The sequence below is a fragment of the Typha latifolia genome, chromosome 2 (assembly GCF_019914945.1).
Source record: "Typha latifolia isolate L0001 chromosome 2, TyphaL0001v2, whole genome shotgun sequence".
Classification (NCBI taxonomy): domain Eukaryota; kingdom Viridiplantae; phylum Streptophyta; class Magnoliopsida; order Poales; family Typhaceae; genus Typha; species Typha latifolia.
This window is the reverse complement of record NC_133087.1, coordinates 480211-497639: the sequence shown is the minus strand read 5'-3', so window position 1 is coordinate 497639 and position 17429 is coordinate 480211. Positions and strand designations below refer to the sequence as shown.

The 17429-nt window shown below is 38.6% G+C and overlaps 4 protein-coding genes across 5 annotated transcripts; 1 reads left to right on the top strand and 3 right to left on the bottom strand.

Annotated features, from left to right (window-relative positions):
- The first annotated feature begins 226 nt into the window (after window positions 1-226).
- On the top strand, window positions 227-4326 carry LOC140782708 (uncharacterized). 2 transcript variants are annotated; one of them, XR_012107930.1, is made up of 6 exons: window positions 227-444; window positions 795-1006; window positions 1083-1156; window positions 1389-2988; window positions 3214-4131; window positions 4293-4326. XR_012107930.1 is itself a non-coding variant. In XM_073129430.1 (5 exons), the coding sequence occupies exons 2-5, from the start codon at window positions 865-867 to the stop codon at window positions 3906-3908; spliced, it is 2511 nt and encodes an 836-aa protein (XP_072985531.1). In that variant the 5' UTR covers window positions 227-444; window positions 795-864; the 3' UTR covers window positions 3909-4220. The 2 variants fall into 2 exon arrangements, 1 of the variants encoding a protein (XP_072985531.1); XM_073129430.1 differs by lacking the exon at window positions 4293-4326 and having other exon boundaries at window positions 3214-4220.
- Window positions 4327-5581: 1255 nt separating this feature from the next.
- On the bottom strand, window positions 5582-8653 carry LOC140782707 (pentatricopeptide repeat-containing protein At1g18485). Its single transcript, XM_073129428.1, has one exon. It carries the CDS (start codon window positions 8596-8598, stop codon window positions 5620-5622), a length of 2979 nt encoding a protein of 992 aa, XP_072985529.1. The 5' UTR covers window positions 8599-8653; the 3' UTR covers window positions 5582-5619.
- A 535-nt stretch (window positions 8654-9188) lies between these two features.
- Window positions 9189-10048, bottom strand: LOC140782562 (metallothionein-like protein type 2). Its single transcript, XM_073129197.1, has 3 exons — window positions 9890-10048; window positions 9659-9739; window positions 9189-9530 (listed from the first exon to the last, which is right to left on the bottom strand). Exons 1-3 carry the CDS (start codon window positions 9952-9954, stop codon window positions 9431-9433), a joined length of 246 nt encoding a protein of 81 aa, XP_072985298.1. The 5' UTR covers window positions 9955-10048; the 3' UTR covers window positions 9189-9430.
- Window positions 10049-10762: 714 nt separating this feature from the next.
- On the bottom strand, window positions 10763-17057 carry LOC140782561 (protein TRIGALACTOSYLDIACYLGLYCEROL 2, chloroplastic). The gene is given in 7 exon segments (XM_073129196.1): window positions 10763-11235; window positions 11321-11411; window positions 12420-12535; window positions 14994-15323; window positions 16226-16389; window positions 16392-16760; window positions 16917-17057. Coding segments are annotated over 6 exon segments (1098 nt in total). The 5' UTR covers window positions 16696-16760; window positions 16917-17057; the 3' UTR covers window positions 10763-11142.
- Between the last annotated feature and the right edge of the window lie 372 nt (window positions 17058-17429).

Sequence of the window (17429 nt, the reverse complement as noted above, 5' to 3'; positions counted from 1 at the left end):
CGTATATAAGAGAGAGAGAGAGAGAGAGAGAGGATTAGTAAAATTTTGTGAGAGTAAAGATCTTCTCTACACTCATATGTTATACTTTACGACTATCAGGATCCAACAAAAGATTGGGTGCAAATAATAATAATAATCTGGATTTGATTATGAGAGTAATTTGCTATTACTTATCCTTATCGAACGCTAATACCAATTACCCGTTTGCATGAGGGAAGACGAGAATAGACTAAACTAAAAATCAACTTCGGAGAAGATAGAAGAAAGAGCACGAAAGAGACTGCGCCTCTGACTCCACTCTTTGAAAGTTAGAGAGGAAGAATTCAACTCTGACTGCTTAAAAACCATACCTTTCTTCTCCCTTGAGTCCGTAATCTGAAACCCAAATCCCAATTTCCTCTCCTTCTCCTTGGTGGGAAGCTGGTAGCATCCCGGATCGCAAAGGTGATATATTTTTTTCCCTCTTCTTGCAATTCATTCCTCGTGTCCTTTTTATTCTCCCTACGATGAATCGGTAGTATTTAATAAATTATGCCGTAAAGATGTTTGATAAATAGTAATTACTAGGAATATCAAGCAAGTCTTTTGATTTTGATTTTCTCTGTTTGATGATTCGTGCTTCTCTGATCACTATCCATATGATTCTAATTGCTTCTTTTTTTTTTTCAAAGTTGGACTGTATAGGGTGTAACTTCAAGTAAGGATTGAGCTATTTGGAGTTGAATAGAAATTGGAAATTGGGTTCGGTGTTGTCTTCTTAGTTGTTATTGATTGATTTGCTCTCTTCTTGACAGGATAGCTAAGAGCTGCTGGTGTAATAAGGATTATATAGAAGGAACTTCTTTCTTAAACTGGCTGTATGAAATGGCCAGACTGCTGCAGCATCAGGATTCAGTGTCATATGGGAAGAAATTCCAAGGTTGCACATGGGGCTTGTTTCACTTGTTCGACTTCCACAAGCGTCTACGTATCAGAAGAATGCTTTCCAACAGCAGGCATGGTGATGGTAAACCTTCGGACCTGCTGTCAGATATTGATGACCTTTGGAGTCATATGTTTATTAATTATCATTCTTGTTGCAGGAATTAAACTTCCGGCATCATATATTCCTTTGATTAGCAAAGAAAACATAATTTTGGATGAAACAAACATTCCAGTAAGTTCAGCCAAGGTGTTTCTTTCTCATGTTTTGCAGTTCACTTTGATTCACAATTGTTTCTTTTCTTATTACCTATGCTTGAGCAAATCTATTTGATTTAAATGTAAATATATCCTTCATTGCTTTGAGAAAATGTATACTGAACTTATGAGGAAGAGGACATCACCTTATATGAAACATGTTCTAGGATTTTCCATGTTGCTTATCACCTATGCTTGTATTATTTCAGCTGCTAAATAAAAGTAAAGCTTCAAAAGGAATTTCTCGCAAGGCTCGCATCAGGGCTTTGATTTCAAAAAAGATCCATGGGAGACAGAATCAGAAACAGAAGGGGCTCCCTGTAGCACCGCAGCTGCTGCGCACCATGTCTATACATCATTTGGAATGTAACGATTATGTTCTTTCTGATGAAGTGACTTCCAACAACAAATCCTCTACAATTGATACCAATACACATCCAACTGATTCTTCTGCAAGCAGCAAACAAATTCCTCTATTGTCCAATGACTCGGATTGGCCTAGCTTTGGGGATGTTGTCTTTGGAAATCATTCTGGGAAGCAAACAATGCTAGTAAAAATGTTAAAAGAAGCAATCACCGCCTTATCGGAGCAAAAGAGAATTGATCTTGAAAAAGTGGGAACAGATGAATTCCAAATAAAAGATATTATCAATATTCTGGAGTTCTTTGATGGACACAAGGAGTTACTTCTAGAAATGTTTCAAGAGCCAAACTTTGCTTGGGAAACTTGTTTGGGTACTAGCAATTTTTGTACAGAACATGGAACAATTGATGGCTATAGAAGTGATCTAAGTTCCAAGAACTTTCAAGACTCTCCACGTGAATTGATAAGCAAAATGGATCATACAACTGCTTTGAATCGTTTTGAGGATCTCAAACAGAAATTAAAGGATATAGTCGATGGAAATATGAAGGAGCATCATCGGATTTCAAGGGATAGTGTCCTGCATAAAATCCCTTATGGCCATAAGGTGACAGAAGATGTTATGAAAGAAAAGCTCTTTCGGTCGGCCTCAGCCAAATACTATAGAGATAGTTCACGAGATAAGATTGATATATCTGCTAACAGGAATCCAAATCAAATTTTCAGCAGGTCCCGTTCTCTTACTGAATCCTTGGATAGTTACTCTCACTTGTTTGAGTCCCTCTCACAAGGCGAAGGCAAAAAGGTGGTTGGTAGCTTGAAATTGAACAGAGAAAGTTCTTTGAAGGACCTGAAGGCCCCTATGACCTTCCGAAGAACTTATTCTAGTCCTGAATCTAGGTCATATTTTTTTAATAGTGCTGCTCAGAGTGAATTACCTCATGAAGCTTTATCTTCAAAAGTTCCATTAAGTGGTTTTGATGGTGATATCAACATTTCTAGTTCCGAGGAGCAAAGGTCAGTAAGTATCCTTGTGCATACCAAGGAGAGAGTACAAACAGATTCAAGTGCGGGACATGCTGCAGATGTAAATTCTCATGAGACAATTGAAGGATGTCCGGAGCAGCCAATGTTATCTAATGAGTGTGATGAGAGCAAGGCAGGCAAGGTTTTAGATTCAACCAAAGAAGATACAAGAAACATTCCTTCTCATGATCAGGAGACAGAAATAATGGAACGGGCAGTGTTAACTTTTGATACTGACCAGAGTATGTCTGAGGTTTTAGATTCAATAAACAGCACTAGTCATGTTCCAAACTGTGAACAAGGACTTGAAATTAAAGTGGATCCAGAGAGTGAGTCAAGAAGAACCAGCCCAGTCTCTGTTCTTGGCTTAATTTTTTCAGAGAATCCTGTCAGTCCAGTGAAGTACAGAACTTTAGAAGGTGAGATCCAAATTAAAAACTGTGATCAATAAAATACAAATGTGAAAGTTTCTGTATTTGCTATACTTTCTATACTAAATACATAAAAAAATATATCCAAATTTCATCTGGTGATTTAGTTACAAGAACAAGATTGCCGTTATGACTTTTGTACATCTTATTATCCATCGAAAATGATAATAAATAGTAGATCTTGATTCTTTGTTCTCTCTTTCTTCTGTGCAGATTCAGAGCTAAAGCCTAGGAGCCTCCATTTCGAGGAGCTAGGCCTTTCAGCAAATTCAGAACTATTGGGTGTTGATGCATCTTATGGGGCAGAAATTACTGAATCCACTTCTGATAATGCTCAGATAAAGGGCTTTGCCAGCTTCGATGCCCTTCAGATTCAGGTGGATCAAATTGACAAGGCTGAGTTTGATTATCTGATGGATGTACTGAGGAAATCTGGTTTCTGTGGGGAAGATTTTTTCACAGCTCGGTACTCCCTTAATCAGCCTGTTCCACAAGAAGCAGATTTTTTGCCATATGACCTTGTCCTACCGACAATTGCCTCTAATGATATGTCTGTTGATCAGGCGCTTCTGTTTGATCTAATCAAAGAAGCATTACAAGACATTCATGAAAAATATTATGCTCATCCTTCTTCATTCTCACATTTTTCGTCTCATAATAGACCAAAGCCTGTGGGATACCATTTCCTCAAAGAGTTGTGGGAGAAAATCAGTTGGCATCTTAGTTCACAAAGATGGTCTACTTACACACTTGAAAGTGTTGTACCTCATGACTTTGCAAAGAATGATGGATGGTTGAACCTTCAGTTTGATGCTGAGTGTATGGCAATGGAGTTGGAAGGTCTGATATTGGATCATTTGCTAGATGATTTAACACTTGAAGTCAGCAAGTCTCAGTTCCTCAATTGATACCATTATAATCTTCATTTATGTATACATAGATCCACTTATTCTTTCCTCCATATTTGTAAGGAGGTACTACACATACCGCATTTGCATATCTCTGTAAAGATACCAAGCAACATCCTTGTATTATAATTTTGTAGGTTAGATAAGCAATCAAAATGCTATAATCCATGGGTGAGTTGGCACCCGTTATGGTTGTCTGGGCCAGATTTCTTTGTATTACATGGTGAGGTTCTTATTTAAAGAGCTTCTTGTATAAGCTATTATTTTTCATTGTGATTTTGGTTGGGCCTAATAAACTTTAGTATTTTGTTCTCTGGTTGTCTCACATGCTACATGTAGATGCTTTGATGGTTTGCTTGATTTGATTGTTGTTGCATCTTGCAGAATTTCTTCCAGAAGGAACAGTTGAGTTGGCCAATGTTGACCTCTTTTCCTTAGGTGCTCTGTCAATGCCTGAATGTTCACACAATAAAGAATTTATTTGTTGCAACTTGGAGCAGTAAACTCAAAGGAGATCCAGTAAGCATCTTTCAAAATCAACTTGTTCTGTCAATACACTGCACCAAGTTGAGATTACACTATGATTAGCTATTGATGAAGCTGATCATTTTACCATCATCACCAACATCAAGAATAATACCTTAATACCAATTCTCAATGTTATTATTATATCAGAAAATTTCCTTTCTTGATATGTACCAAACACTACTGAAAGTAAAACCAGTAAGAGTCATTTTTTCAGCATGGACAATATGGTGTCATTAATTTGATAAACTCCCAAAAATGCCAAGGTCCCATAGAATCCGTAAATGACTATTACATCATCCTTGCATAATGATAGGAGGACAAACAATTTTATCAAATAAATGGGAGGACAAACAAACAGTCCTTCTGGTTATGAATTGTGGGGTGAAGTTCAAATTTTGGTTCGACAGAACAGACCAGATTGGCATAGCACTACTGCATCCTTTTCAGTACTGTCTTTGTGCTTTCCTCTTTTTGATAGCAAGATAAAAGTTCGCTGCAATCTGTTAAAGGATTCTTCCCCAAGCAGTTGCTGGCATCATATCTTGAAAGGTGCAGATAAGAAGAAAATATGCTACTCTCAGCATGTGGATTATTTTTGTTGCATTGATCTGATTCTATCTGAGTCAGATTTCAAACATCTAGGGAGAAACAAAGCCCTGCTACCACTGGCATTGCTGCAGTGTATGAGGATGATAATATTAATAACTACAAGAGCCAGAATTTGGTGATACTTTAAACCACTAGAGGCCTGTTCCCAGGAAGACTTGGTAGAGCATGAGTGGAAGATAAATGACCTCTTGCTAGGAACTTGAATGGCTGGATTTGGTTAGTAGATGAAAAAACTTCACTGATGAAGTAGTTCAAAACATAGCAGGTGAAGAAAGGTCACCCGAGTGAACTTTATATGTACACAGATCAGAGAGAATGTCTGCATATAGTAGAAGGGGAACTTGATCAAAACTTTAAATCACTATATTGTCTTGGAGGTCAGACTTTGATAAGAAAGTTTCAATATGGATGAAAGTTTAAGAATTATAGTTGGATCAATGTGCTAGGAAGATATTAATGTTTGGTGGATTTTCCTTGTGGAAGAATCTAAAGAAGAAAAACTTTATGAAAGAAAAATGAGAAACACCATGCGAATATTGTTCTCGAGTACTTTGCATGTGGAAGTATATAAGAATCACCAATAATTGCCGCAAGAACAAAAGCCTTCTCTGAAATGATGAAATCTCTTGTTGTCCCTCACCACAATCTCTTTCTCCACAACTCTTGACACCAGTTTGATTGCATTGTGGCAATCCCTGCACATTCTAATGTTTTTATAGACCCTCAACTTTGTTGGTTTGCTATTCCTCAGCAGCCCGAATGCTATTGCTTGCTTCTCGCTATGACACCGCAATAATTCCACCTTTTCATCTTCTTCTAGATCATGTAAAACTGAAGCTGTATCTGGAATATATCCAATGGCACGTATCTTTTCCTCCAGAGAACACCACATTCTCTTAACTTCGCTTGATTCAGGAAGCCTATTATCTCCTGCAATGAAGCTATACACTTTACTATCTACATCTATCCAGCTACAACCTGGGTCTTTGTAGAGGCCTGTTTCCTTAAGCCTCTTCCTAATTCTTCTCACATCATCCCACCTCCCAGAGCCTGCATAAAGATTTGAAGCTAGAATATAATGCTCTGATTTATCAGGCTCCAATTCCAACAGCTTTTCTGCAACTTTCTCTCCCAAGCTCATGTCTCCATGGAGACGACAGGCGCATAGTAAAGCACTCCATATTCTGCCATCTGGATCTTCTGGCATTTCTTCAATGACTGCCGCTGCATCAGCCAATCGCCCAGCTCGACCAAGCATATCCACAAGACATGCATAATGCTCCAACTTTGGTTCCAACTCATGTGTATTTTTCATCTCTTCAAAGTAATTCAAGCCTTCTTCTACCATTCCAGAATGGCTACATGCCATGAGTAGACCGACATATGTGAAGCCATCAGGCTTTATCCCCTCTCGTTGCATCTCATTATACAGATCGATAGCTTCATTTCCACTCCCATTAATGCCATAGCCTGTGAGCATTACATTCCAGGGAACTGCATCTTTGTTCTTCATCCTGTCAAAGAATATCCGAGCTTGTTCTATAAAACCAGTCTTTGCATACATGTCTATGATTGAGCTACCAACAAAAGCGTCCTCAGAACAGCTGGCCTTTAGCGCAAAACAGTGTGTCTCTTTTCCTAGTCGGACAGCTGACAATTGAGTACAAGACATCAAGGCACTTGTTGTTGCAATCATCGAAGGCTTGCAACCATTTAGTTGCATCTGACGGAAGAGACTGAGGGCCTCCTCAGACAATCCATTTTGAGAATACCCAGCAATCATAGCATTCCAAGATACCATATCCTTTTCCTCCATTGCATCGAATACTATTCTAGCACTATAGTCTCTTCCACATTGAATGTAAAGTGAGAGAAGTGAGATCCCAATGAATGAATCTTTCTCCAAACCATTCCTAATGGCAAATCCATGAACTGTTTTGCCATGCTGAAGATGTTTCAGATTAGCACATGCTAAGAGCAAGCTACCAATGCTAAACCAATCAGGTGCTAATCCTGAAGCTGGCATCTGGAGGAACAATTCTATTGCCTTGCTTGAATCACCATTCTGTGCGTGTCCACCAATGAGTGCATTCCATAAGCTAACAGTCTTGATCTCTGTGCCATTGAAAACATGACCTGCAGACTCCAGAGATCCACACTTTGCATAAGCTGCAATTAGAGCATTTGATACTAGATCATTGATCTGTAAATCATTTCTAATCACAAAGCAATGAAGTTCTTTCAGTTTCTGTAGCTCTGATCCGCCTAAACAAATAGGCAGGACATTCAAGATAGTGACTTCATTAGCCTTCAAACCCTCCACCATCTGCATATCATGCAAAAGAGCAAACGTCCCAGCAACATCTCCATTCCTTGCATAGCCACCTAGCATCGCATTCCAAGACACCACATTTCGTTGGAGACCCTCAGAAAACAGGCATTCTGCATCAACTAAATCACCACATTTTGCATACATATCAATCAACGCATTGTTCACTCTCAGGAGATGGTCTAGGTCCAATTTCACTGACAAACCATGCATTACTCTCCCCAATCCAAGCCATCCTTCCCCTGTGCACATAGGAAGTACTGTCACCATAGTTGCGTCATCCGGTCCAATACCACCTTCACCAACCCCAACCAGTAACATCTCCTTGAACAAATCAATACCTTTCTGCAGCAAACCATTCTCAGAAAACACAGACATCATAGTATTCCAAGAAACCAGGTTCCTCTCAGGCATTGTCTCAAACGCATGAACTGCCTCATCAACATTACCACACTTACCATACATGGAAATTAGCGAATTGCCAACAAAAGTATCAGTACCCAATCCAAGTTTCACTGCATTCCCATGCACTAACTTGCCAAAACCAACATCAGAAATCCCTGCGCATGACTTGAAAACACACGGCAAAGTAAAATTATCGGGCCTCAGCTTTGACGTCGACATCAACCGGCAAAACACATCAACTGCCTCCTCCCACATCTCATTCCTCGCATACCCACTAATCATGGCGTTCCACTGGTAAAGATTTTTCTCTCCCAATTCATCAAACACGCGGCGAGAAGCCGAAACACACCCGCACATGGAGTACATGGTGAGAAGCCGAGTGGTGAGAACGACGTTACCCAACAATTCTTCCGACGAGGAGATGATATCGTGGAGCTTACGACCCACCTCGAGATCTCCATTAGTGCCGGAAGCTTGCAGAAGGAGGCCAACGACGTCGACCGTAGAATTGTAGTCAAGATGTTCGATGTTATGCCTAAGAAGAAGTAGAGCATCGTTGAGGCTTCCTTCACTGCAAAGATTGCTGATTTCTTGGAACAGTGAGGATTCTGGAGATGGGTCTCTTCTCTTTGGGACTAGGACTCTGTTTTTAACACTGGTGGAGGAGAAAGAGAGGGATGCTCTTGGGGTGGTTACAGTATGAGATTTGTGCTTGTGATGGTGAATCAGTTGGTTATAGTTCGAATTTAGTAGATGGGTAGAGAGATGGAGAGGGAGATGAGTGTTGTGGAGTATGGTGGTGTTGCCCACCACAGCCATTTTTGCTCTTCTGCGTGTGTTTGGTTCTTGTTTGTTTGGATTGGTATCTCAGAGGTCAAACATATCATACAACACTATCTCCATTGTCCGGTAGCTTGCGAATTGCCATGCTAATCAATTTGCATTTAGAACCTTATATTTATCAATTTTACATTTTCAAACTTACATACTATCTTTTTTACAATTTTGTTGACCGGTCAGGGTGGTAGCCCATAAATTATACACTAAGTCAAAATAGTTAGCCCTCTTTAATATATAAAAGTTGAATATTTAAACCAATCCTCTTGTTTATAAACAAGCCAAAACTATATTCATGCAGTAAAAAAGTCGTCAGTTGTATTAACCAAATAAGCAATTCTCTTCGTACCAAAGAAACTAAGAGTTTCCCTTCTCTCTCGCCCAATTAACCTCAAATTAATTTTTTATTATATATTAACTCTAATGTCTAAATAATTATTAAAAAATTATAGATTCATAATATTCAACCACTGAGTTACAAGAGTAGCTTTTGGCTTGTATTAGTTTTATTTTACCGTCAAAGATGTTAAAAAAAGGTGGAATAATATTAGATCAATTACATGCGAAGCTAGTTTAGTGACCATATATATATATATATTAAAATCACCTTGAGAGAGGAGAATGCTACATAATGAATAAGTTATATTGCTCATTCTCCTCTTATTTGGGCATACATGACATCAAAATGAGACCCTAGAAATGGAGAGATCCCATATCCTAAGAGCACACTAACACCACATTAAGATAGATAGATAGATAGATAGATAGATAGATAAATAGATATGGTCTCTCCTAAGCTTATATAGGTGGTGTCTCATTTGCACCCACAATTATCGCAGGTGCAGTTGCTTCCACACTTGCAGTTGCAATCTCCACTCTCGGACTCTGCCGCCATCTCAAATACCTCAAATGGACTGCAAAAATTAAGAAGAAGAAGAAGAAGAAAAAAAAAAAGATGCCATTCAAATGAGCAATATCTACGTAACAATCTAACATTAGATAAGAGTTGCCTCATGATATATATAGATGATAAGAGTTAGACCTTTTGTGTGGTGCAGCAACAAAGACCAAGGTTTGGGTGGTGGTAGTCCCTTCTCCAGCCAAGTCAGGGTACATTTTGCACCTACATACAGAGAAGAGAATGAAATTATTAATTGGTGACTAAATTTTACAAGCAAGGACATGTGCGAGGAATATATATATCAGAATAGAATATTTTAAGGTTGAGAATGTATTCAAGGTATAAGAAGAACAAGGGAATTTAAGGTAATACCCTCCACATCCACTGCCACAGCTACATCCAGAACCACAGCCACAGTTTCCTCCACAGCAAGACATTTTGTATCTCAAAAGACCTTGCAAAGATTGTTATCAGACACTTTGGAGCTCTGGTTGAGGAGTGGAAGAGGGCAGTGCAACCTATTTATAGCCCGAAAGCACTAATGAAAGAGTCAATCAAACAGTTTACACAACAATTAATTAAGTGCACCTATGCAATGTATGTAATTCGAATATATATTATACAAACAAGATATGCTACAAAGTCAAAAAAGAGGAGTATCTGAAAGCTTTTTGTGATGCTGATATTTCTTTTGCGTATTTTATCTTTCTTTTAATAATTATCATTTTGATGCATCTTTTTCAAAGAATGGACAGGAGAAGCCAAGGGGCCACCACTTTGATTGATGAAGACATACACAATAGGATTTTCTTGGAAAAGCCTCATGATAGATCCCCACCACAATCCACCCAAAAGTATATTGATGGAAAGCAGCTCTCAGAGCCATCCTTTTTTAATCTCTAATTTTATTTTCTTTTTTTTCCTTGAGGCAGTGCAAGAGGAACCACAGTTGATGGTCCAGGACTATTACAAACGAGGAGGAATCTCATGAATCATGAATAACTGTTATGTTTTCTTTTCTTTTTTTTTCTTCTTTTTTTTGTTGTTGTTGTCCAATTTAAAGATATGGAAATTACAATGAACTGATGAAGAATAGTTCCTCTTGAATGCTATTGGCACAAATCTACCAATAATATAGCTAGGAATGTTAATCCTGTATCAATGACATAAACAGAAGCAATTTGTGTTCAAATGCACGCTCGCTATATCTATTCTGTGACACGCCAAACATCATACCTGTAAAACTTTGACAAATGCAACATTCGACATTCTTATAATACAACTCCTATGTAAAATAATCACATCAACAAAATAGTCATGACTTCATGGTCTTTAAAAGCCATTTAAGATATTTGCTCTTGGACAAGAACTTCTGTTTCCAGAAAACATCTTGAAATAACCTTGAGGGTCAATAAAAAATGTAAAGCAAGAAGCAATCTGCCAAAAATTCATATTTTCCTCACCAATGGAAGGGCAGATATTTGCGAGATCTCTATGCAAGAGAGACCTTGACCTGTCTGCAAATCTGCTATCTTTCCTTTAATGCTCTCTCATACACGTAGTAGCCTTATGCTGAAAGTTTGTTTTAGCCGGCCTCAGTAATGAAATCCAAGATCCAGAAATCATCACAAAAGTCTGCTAAGAGACTTGATGAGCAACTTCAAATTTTGCCTTGTAGCCTCATCACCCGTGAAACCAGAGATGTCAGAGCTAATACTCTGGAATAAATGGGAACAACCAAAATTTAATAAGAGTATATTAAAATTCTAGAACAAGAAATCAGAACAGAGTAGGAAAACAGACCTCGATATTTTTCAGTGTGTATATAAGGGTGTAAATAGACTGCCTAATGAGATCAGCATTATCAGGACTAAGAAGCAAAGACTGCACCTTTCTGCATGAGAAGGATTATGTAAAGGTGACAATACAGATTGCATATATGATAAACATGGATACAACTTCCACTTCATACTTGCTCCCTCAAAAATTACATAGACAAATGATTTGAAGGGATGCGTTATTCCTTTTCTTTCTCCAGACTATGCCAGATTTTGAGAAATAGTTCATCATGTGTGTGTACACCTACAAAGTTCACATCTAGCCTGATATTCAAGCCTAGAAGTTGTAATTTAAAAAACAATTCAATTTGATCTACAAAGTCCAGAAAACCAATGTACAAAGAATTGATAGTCCTGCAACACGTGCAGATCAGTGAATAACATAAAGAATAGAACTTGGACATTTATAGCTCTTAACACACAAGCCTCTTAAACCTCATCGGTCACATTCTCTGTAATTGAACTTCAAGATAGGTGCAACTTCTCTAGGCAGATAGCCAGAAAACTAAAAAATAAACAAATAAAGAAAATGAAGATTAGAGGAAACGTTTAATTCAAGGTAAACCTATATACTAAATCATGATACAAATAATAAACACCATATAAAGGTGGACCTAAGTGGAGCCTAAGAATATTCCTTTTAAGGCAGGGGCCCAGACGGTAATGTGGTAGTTTTTCAAAACAATGCTAGTATATGTTAAATAATCATCATGCTACTCCCTCAATTTTAGCATCTTGTGAAAGGCTTGAACTTTATGTGTGAAGGAAATAAATGTTATAGATTGAGCCAAGTTAAAGGTGCGTGCTCTGCTACCAGTGCTTATTATGAGTCGAGATAATCCAAATGTCCATTAGACTATGTGAACACTCTGAACGCTTAAGAATTGTGCATGGCAACATAAAAACTAGCACAGTTATAAGTGCTAATTTTCTACCATTTTAACAAAATTTGAAAGATTTAAGTACTTGACATACTTTTTCTTAAGAATAAGAAGCAAGAATGCTATTGATGCATATCCAAATAATAATAGCTCAATTTGGAAGTTTGGCTTCAATGGTTGAACCTTAAATCATTGCTTGCTTCAGCCAGACTTCTGGTTAAATTTTCCACATCCTTCACCAGCGAACTTTCACGAACTTCAGCAAGCAAAGGTTGAATATCTTCAGCCAAGGCTTCAATCTGTGACATCATTAGAGTTAAAAATGCATGTAAGTGTGCCTTGTCATGTGCAACCTATATTGACACATCATTTTCTTCGTATGGAGATAGACAAATATCTTGTCAAGAAGCAGGATGAAGTTTAATAACATGTGCAAGAATCACATGCACCACATATGCAAACAAAGAAAGCAATGAATATGTAAGATAATGCAAAGAAGCAAATGCAGTTAAGCTGAGAGGCAAGTCTAAGATGGAGCATTATAGGGCATATTCTGTTTATAAGACATGTGGATCAAAGGATAACAAGTAAATAACTATGAACTTATGAACCTAGTTAGGATCTATTGCAGATAATTGTGCTAAAATATACTGCTGAATTATACATAGTGAACTAGTAATTATTGGTCTTACAATCCCGGTAGTTGATTTTCCTTTGACCTTACTAATAAAATGGAAATGGAATTAAAATGATATAATTTGGCCCCCAAAAATGAGGGTAGCAAGAAAGATCTAGGTGACAGAAAAGACTTGCTTGAAGTGTGACTCCAACTAGGGGTGATAAATCTTAACCAGACATGATAACCCAAATCTTAATCGGGTTTGGGTTTAGTATAATAGGATTTGAGTTGTAAACGGGTCAACTCACCTAACCCGTTTAATAATTGAGTCGTGTTCGGGTTTATATAGGTGACCCGTTTTGACTCGTTTGACCCGTTTAAGTATATGGATTGGGTCGGGTCGAGTCAAACCGCTAACTCACTGACCTATGTTTATATAAGATAACTAAAGTCTAAAACCTAAATCACCATCTCATTCTCTCCACTCCTCACTCTCCAGCAGTTAAGCCGCAACCGCCTCATCTCACCAAAAGGGCAAAAAAAATTTGTCGCGCCTCCTCTCTCCGGTCACCGTCTGCCGCCTACCACGATCCGCCCTTTCCTTTGGAGCACCAGTTGTGGCGGCCCATGAGCTCGGCGAAGACAAATACGAGATCACCGCCGCGGTCAAGGTAGATGAATTAGTCACGGTAGGCGGTGATGATGGCGTTGGATTTAGTGATAGCAGCCTCCATGCCGACTTCAACAACCTCCTGGTCATCGTAGACGTGGCAGAAGCCACGGATGACCTTCGCCTTGTAAAGGGAGTTGGCGGCGATCTCCATGCGACGCATGGTGGACATGGTTTGGAAGGAGAGCAGCTCGGAGGAGGTCGTGTCGACGGAGTGGGAGGGGCGATCGATCCGATTGCCGGTGAAGGGGACGCTCATCTCAATTGATAAGGTTTCATCACCGAAGGCGGAGGAGAAGCCACGAGGAATGACAGAGAGGAAGCAGATGGAGGAGGTGGAAGAAGAGGAGAGGCAACAAAGGAGCGCCATGGTTGTCGTCTCTTGAAAAATAAGAAGGCGGAGGAGGAAGAAGAGCAAGTCTTTTTTTTATTTTATTTTAAATTTAAGAAGAAGAGCAAGTAGAGGAAATGGATTTAAATACTTTGGTGGGACATGTGACACGACATCTTTGGCCAGATGAGATGAACATATATGCATTAGGATTGTAATTTTAATTATGTATGAGTTTTGAGTTAGTAATAGGCAATTTTGTATGTATAATACACTATTTATATATGATAAATTAGAAAATATTGAATTTTATATAAGATTTATATTAAACGGGTTAGACGGGTCGTGTTAACGTGTTGAGTTAATACGACCTATTTAAGTATAAGGGTTAGACGGGTCGTGTTAACGTGTCGAGTTAACACGACCTATTTAAGTATACGGGTTAAACAGATCGTGTTAGTGTGTCGGATTAACCAGACCCGTTTATTAAACGAGTTAGACGGATCGGATCGTGCTACCTGTTTATTAATTGGACCGTATTCGTGTTTACCAAATCCAACCCGTTTATTAATCGGGTCGTGTTCGTGTCAAGGTAAAATTGATTTGACCTGAATTCGACCCGATCCGAACTCGCTTAACCCAACTCATTGCCATCCCTAACTCCAACAATTCAAGAGAGCCAAAGACACTCAATTGTCCCAACAACCAATATTAAAGAAAGAAGGAATTTATTAATACAAGCAATAAACATCAATGCATATAATAATGTCAATTGGATAGCACTGTATGCTTCAATTTAGTACAAATTCCATTTTCTGTAGCATTGCTATGTCTTCACTTTTATTTACTACAGAACATAACAAAAAGTATTTCTTAGCTTACACCAATACTTTCTGCAAAGTTTAGGAACAAAGCCAGAAAAAAAGGAAAGAGAAGAAAAGCTATTTAACTTGTCATCTGATATACTGCAAGAATTCTGTTCTAACATTTAATATCCAATAAATATGGAGATAGATCACAGAAGCTAGGGGTCACATTATTATGAAATAGTTTTCCAGGAAAAAAAAAAGATGCAGTATAACAGTATAGATCAAGCAATTATTACGCATTGAAAGAACATGAAAAAAAATTCCACACCTTTGAAAGGAGAGGCTGTGCATCCTCCATAATAGATGCAACTTTTTCAGCCAATCCATAACTTTTAGCAACACCAATTTCCTCCATATCTCGTCCAAGGCGGGTAAATATTCCGACCAATGCGTCCAAGCTCACTCCTTGCTCTCCTTTTATTCGATCTCTGTCACAGACAATAAGACCTTCTTTGCCACAATCTGGATCGAGTGGACCAACAGAAGGTGTGGGGAGTGGATCTCGGGGTGTGATATCAATCAATGTCTCCATAAGAAGGCCGGACTGATTCACTTCAACCAAAGAATTTCTAGGTACAATGATTTTGTCGTCTTCAACCTGCCATGAAAGATTTAGGAATAAAGAAGTTAAATTTCTATCTTCATCAAGCAAGGCAGAGACATGACAGAGACTGGGACTTACACAGAAATCTCAAATATGAATGACAAGTTTACTGGTCAATAGTGGTCACACAAACATCAAAGCACATCGAGAAATGATTAGAAAACCATTAGATGTTCAGAACAACTATCAACAGTTTGCATTACAAGGTCATCAAACCAGTATACTGAAGAACATAAGAAAAACCTATTTACTAGCTCATCTTGTTTAGCAATGAATAAAATGGAAAAGATGCAGCTATAACAATTAAAGAAATATTTAAATGGTTCAAATGAAGATTGAATTTTCATTCACTACTCACACATAGCATTACTAGGAATGGAATTGAGTCCACACAAATAACATCATTATTTCCATAAAACCTGAAACTCAAGAAGATTCAGTAAATAAACAAGAGTAAGGCACACAAGAAAGTCGAAAGAAAAATCCCATCAACTCAGCAGCTTGCTGGATTTGTCATTTGTCACTTATTACTCAAGAAAAAGTTCCTGAAATGAAGTAAAAACCTACACTCTTAACCATTTCAGAAAATCATATAAAAGGTACTAACATCAAAGGTGGAAAACATGCATATCTGAGGTTAATATAGAATAAGAGTAGAAAATAAAACGCAGTCAGGTCCACGGCGAACATTATAACGTTCTAAAAGGGGAATGCATCTATTGACAGATAATTTGCCCAAAATGAGCAGTAATTTGAGTTGTCGACTATAATCTGAAGGACAGAATGAACGACGGTAACGCTAATACTAAGTTCTCATCAACAACCAAAACAAACGACATTAAAATATTCATCTAGAGCCTAGGCAGCAGCTATTACTGCAAAGTGCGAATACAAACCTCAGCAACTGCCTCAATACACTTGAGAGAAGAGTCAACACGGACAACATTTCCGACAGTCACCCCACGAATCCGAACAGGTGTTCCCACGCAGATTCCACACGCCTGGGAAAACTCAAAGACTGCTTGATATTTCCGGAATCGCGACCTCAACTGGAACCCCTCAGCCACGCCAGTGTAAGCGCAAGAACAACCGCCCCCGACACCATGAACAGCCCCACCCCGCCCTCCCATATGCTCCTCCGACCAAACCCGAAATCGCTGAGCGGCTGCAAGGTCTGCCGCCACAAAGTTTTCGGCGCATCGAGCACGACCGAGAGCGGGTTCTCTCGCGGATTAGAATCCGAAGAGCTCGCCTTCACTCGACCAGATCTCGTCGAGGGCTTTGCGGGAAGACGAGGTCCAGAAATTAACGGCGATGGCAGTAAGGGTTTACAAGTGGAGGCGTGAACCCATGCGCTTATGACCATCTTGTGCAGGAGCAGCAATATTGAGAAAGGCTACAAATCTAGCATAGGAGCCTTCAATCGATCAGCTACAGCAAACCAAAAGCGGAATCCATTAGAAAAGCATCAACCACAACTTCTTGGGTCGTGTTAGATAAAATTTCCAATAAAAGATTTACTAAGAACCTGGAGATGGGAGTGAGAGGAGAGGAGTATTAGGATTGGTGTTCTTGGATTTGCCTCACCTGCTCTACTCTTCGGCCCATCCTTTAGCTGCGAGACACAAGGATGCAGTTCTTTATTCAATTCGCCCACTCGTCATCCCCTTCCAATTATTTTCGATTCGATTCGATTCGATTCCACTCGCCGGGTTTGGTCGCTAGCTTAATTGATTAAGTCGTCGCAGCAGCACGAGCGAATCGGGCATTTTTGTTAAAGGGTCAATATATTTTGAGGATTAATTACACTTTAACCTCCCAACTATCACCGATTTTTATATATACCCTCTCAACTAATATATATATTTTTTCTTTACTACATTCATGTGAATATTATGTTTTTTTAATTCACGGGTCTATATAGATATTATGTATTTTAATTTGCATGATTTTTAATTTTAAATTTTTTTTTCTCGTAGCTGCATACGAAATTTGTATATTAAAAAAAACAAACAAATTCCATACATACAGCAATAACCTCCTGAGATAAAGTCCACATAAACGTGGAAAACGCTTTAATCCAAAAGACTGGAAAGCGTG

Excerpts from the sequence above, each read along its gene's own strand:
- LOC140782708 (XM_073129430.1), top strand. The coding sequence starts at position 865 with ATGGCCAGACTGCTGCAGCATCAGGATTCAGTGTCATATGGGAAGAAA. Across the intron at positions 1,007-1,082 it reads CAACAGCAGGCATGGTGATG|GAATTAAACTTCCGGCATCA; the intron begins GTAAACCTTCGG and ends TTCTTGTTGCAG. Across the intron at positions 2,989-3,213 it reads GAAGTACAGAACTTTAGAAG|ATTCAGAGCTAAAGCCTAGG; the intron begins GTGAGATCCAAA and ends TCTTCTGTGCAG.
- LOC140782707 (XM_073129428.1), bottom strand. The coding sequence starts at position 8,598 with ATGGCTGTGGTGGGCAACACCACCATACTCCACAACACTCATCTCCCT.
- LOC140782562 (XM_073129197.1), bottom strand. The coding sequence starts at position 9,954 with ATGTCTTGCTGTGGAGGAAACTGTGGCTGTGGTTCTGGATGTAGCTGT. Across the intron at positions 9,740-9,889 it reads TGTGGCAGTGGATGTGGAGG|GTGCAAAATGTACCCTGACT; the intron begins GTATTACCTTAA and ends CTCTGTATGTAG. Across the intron at positions 9,531-9,658 it reads GTTGCTGCACCACACAAAAG|TCCATTTGAGGTATTTGAGA; the intron begins GTCTAACTCTTA and ends TAATTTTTGCAG.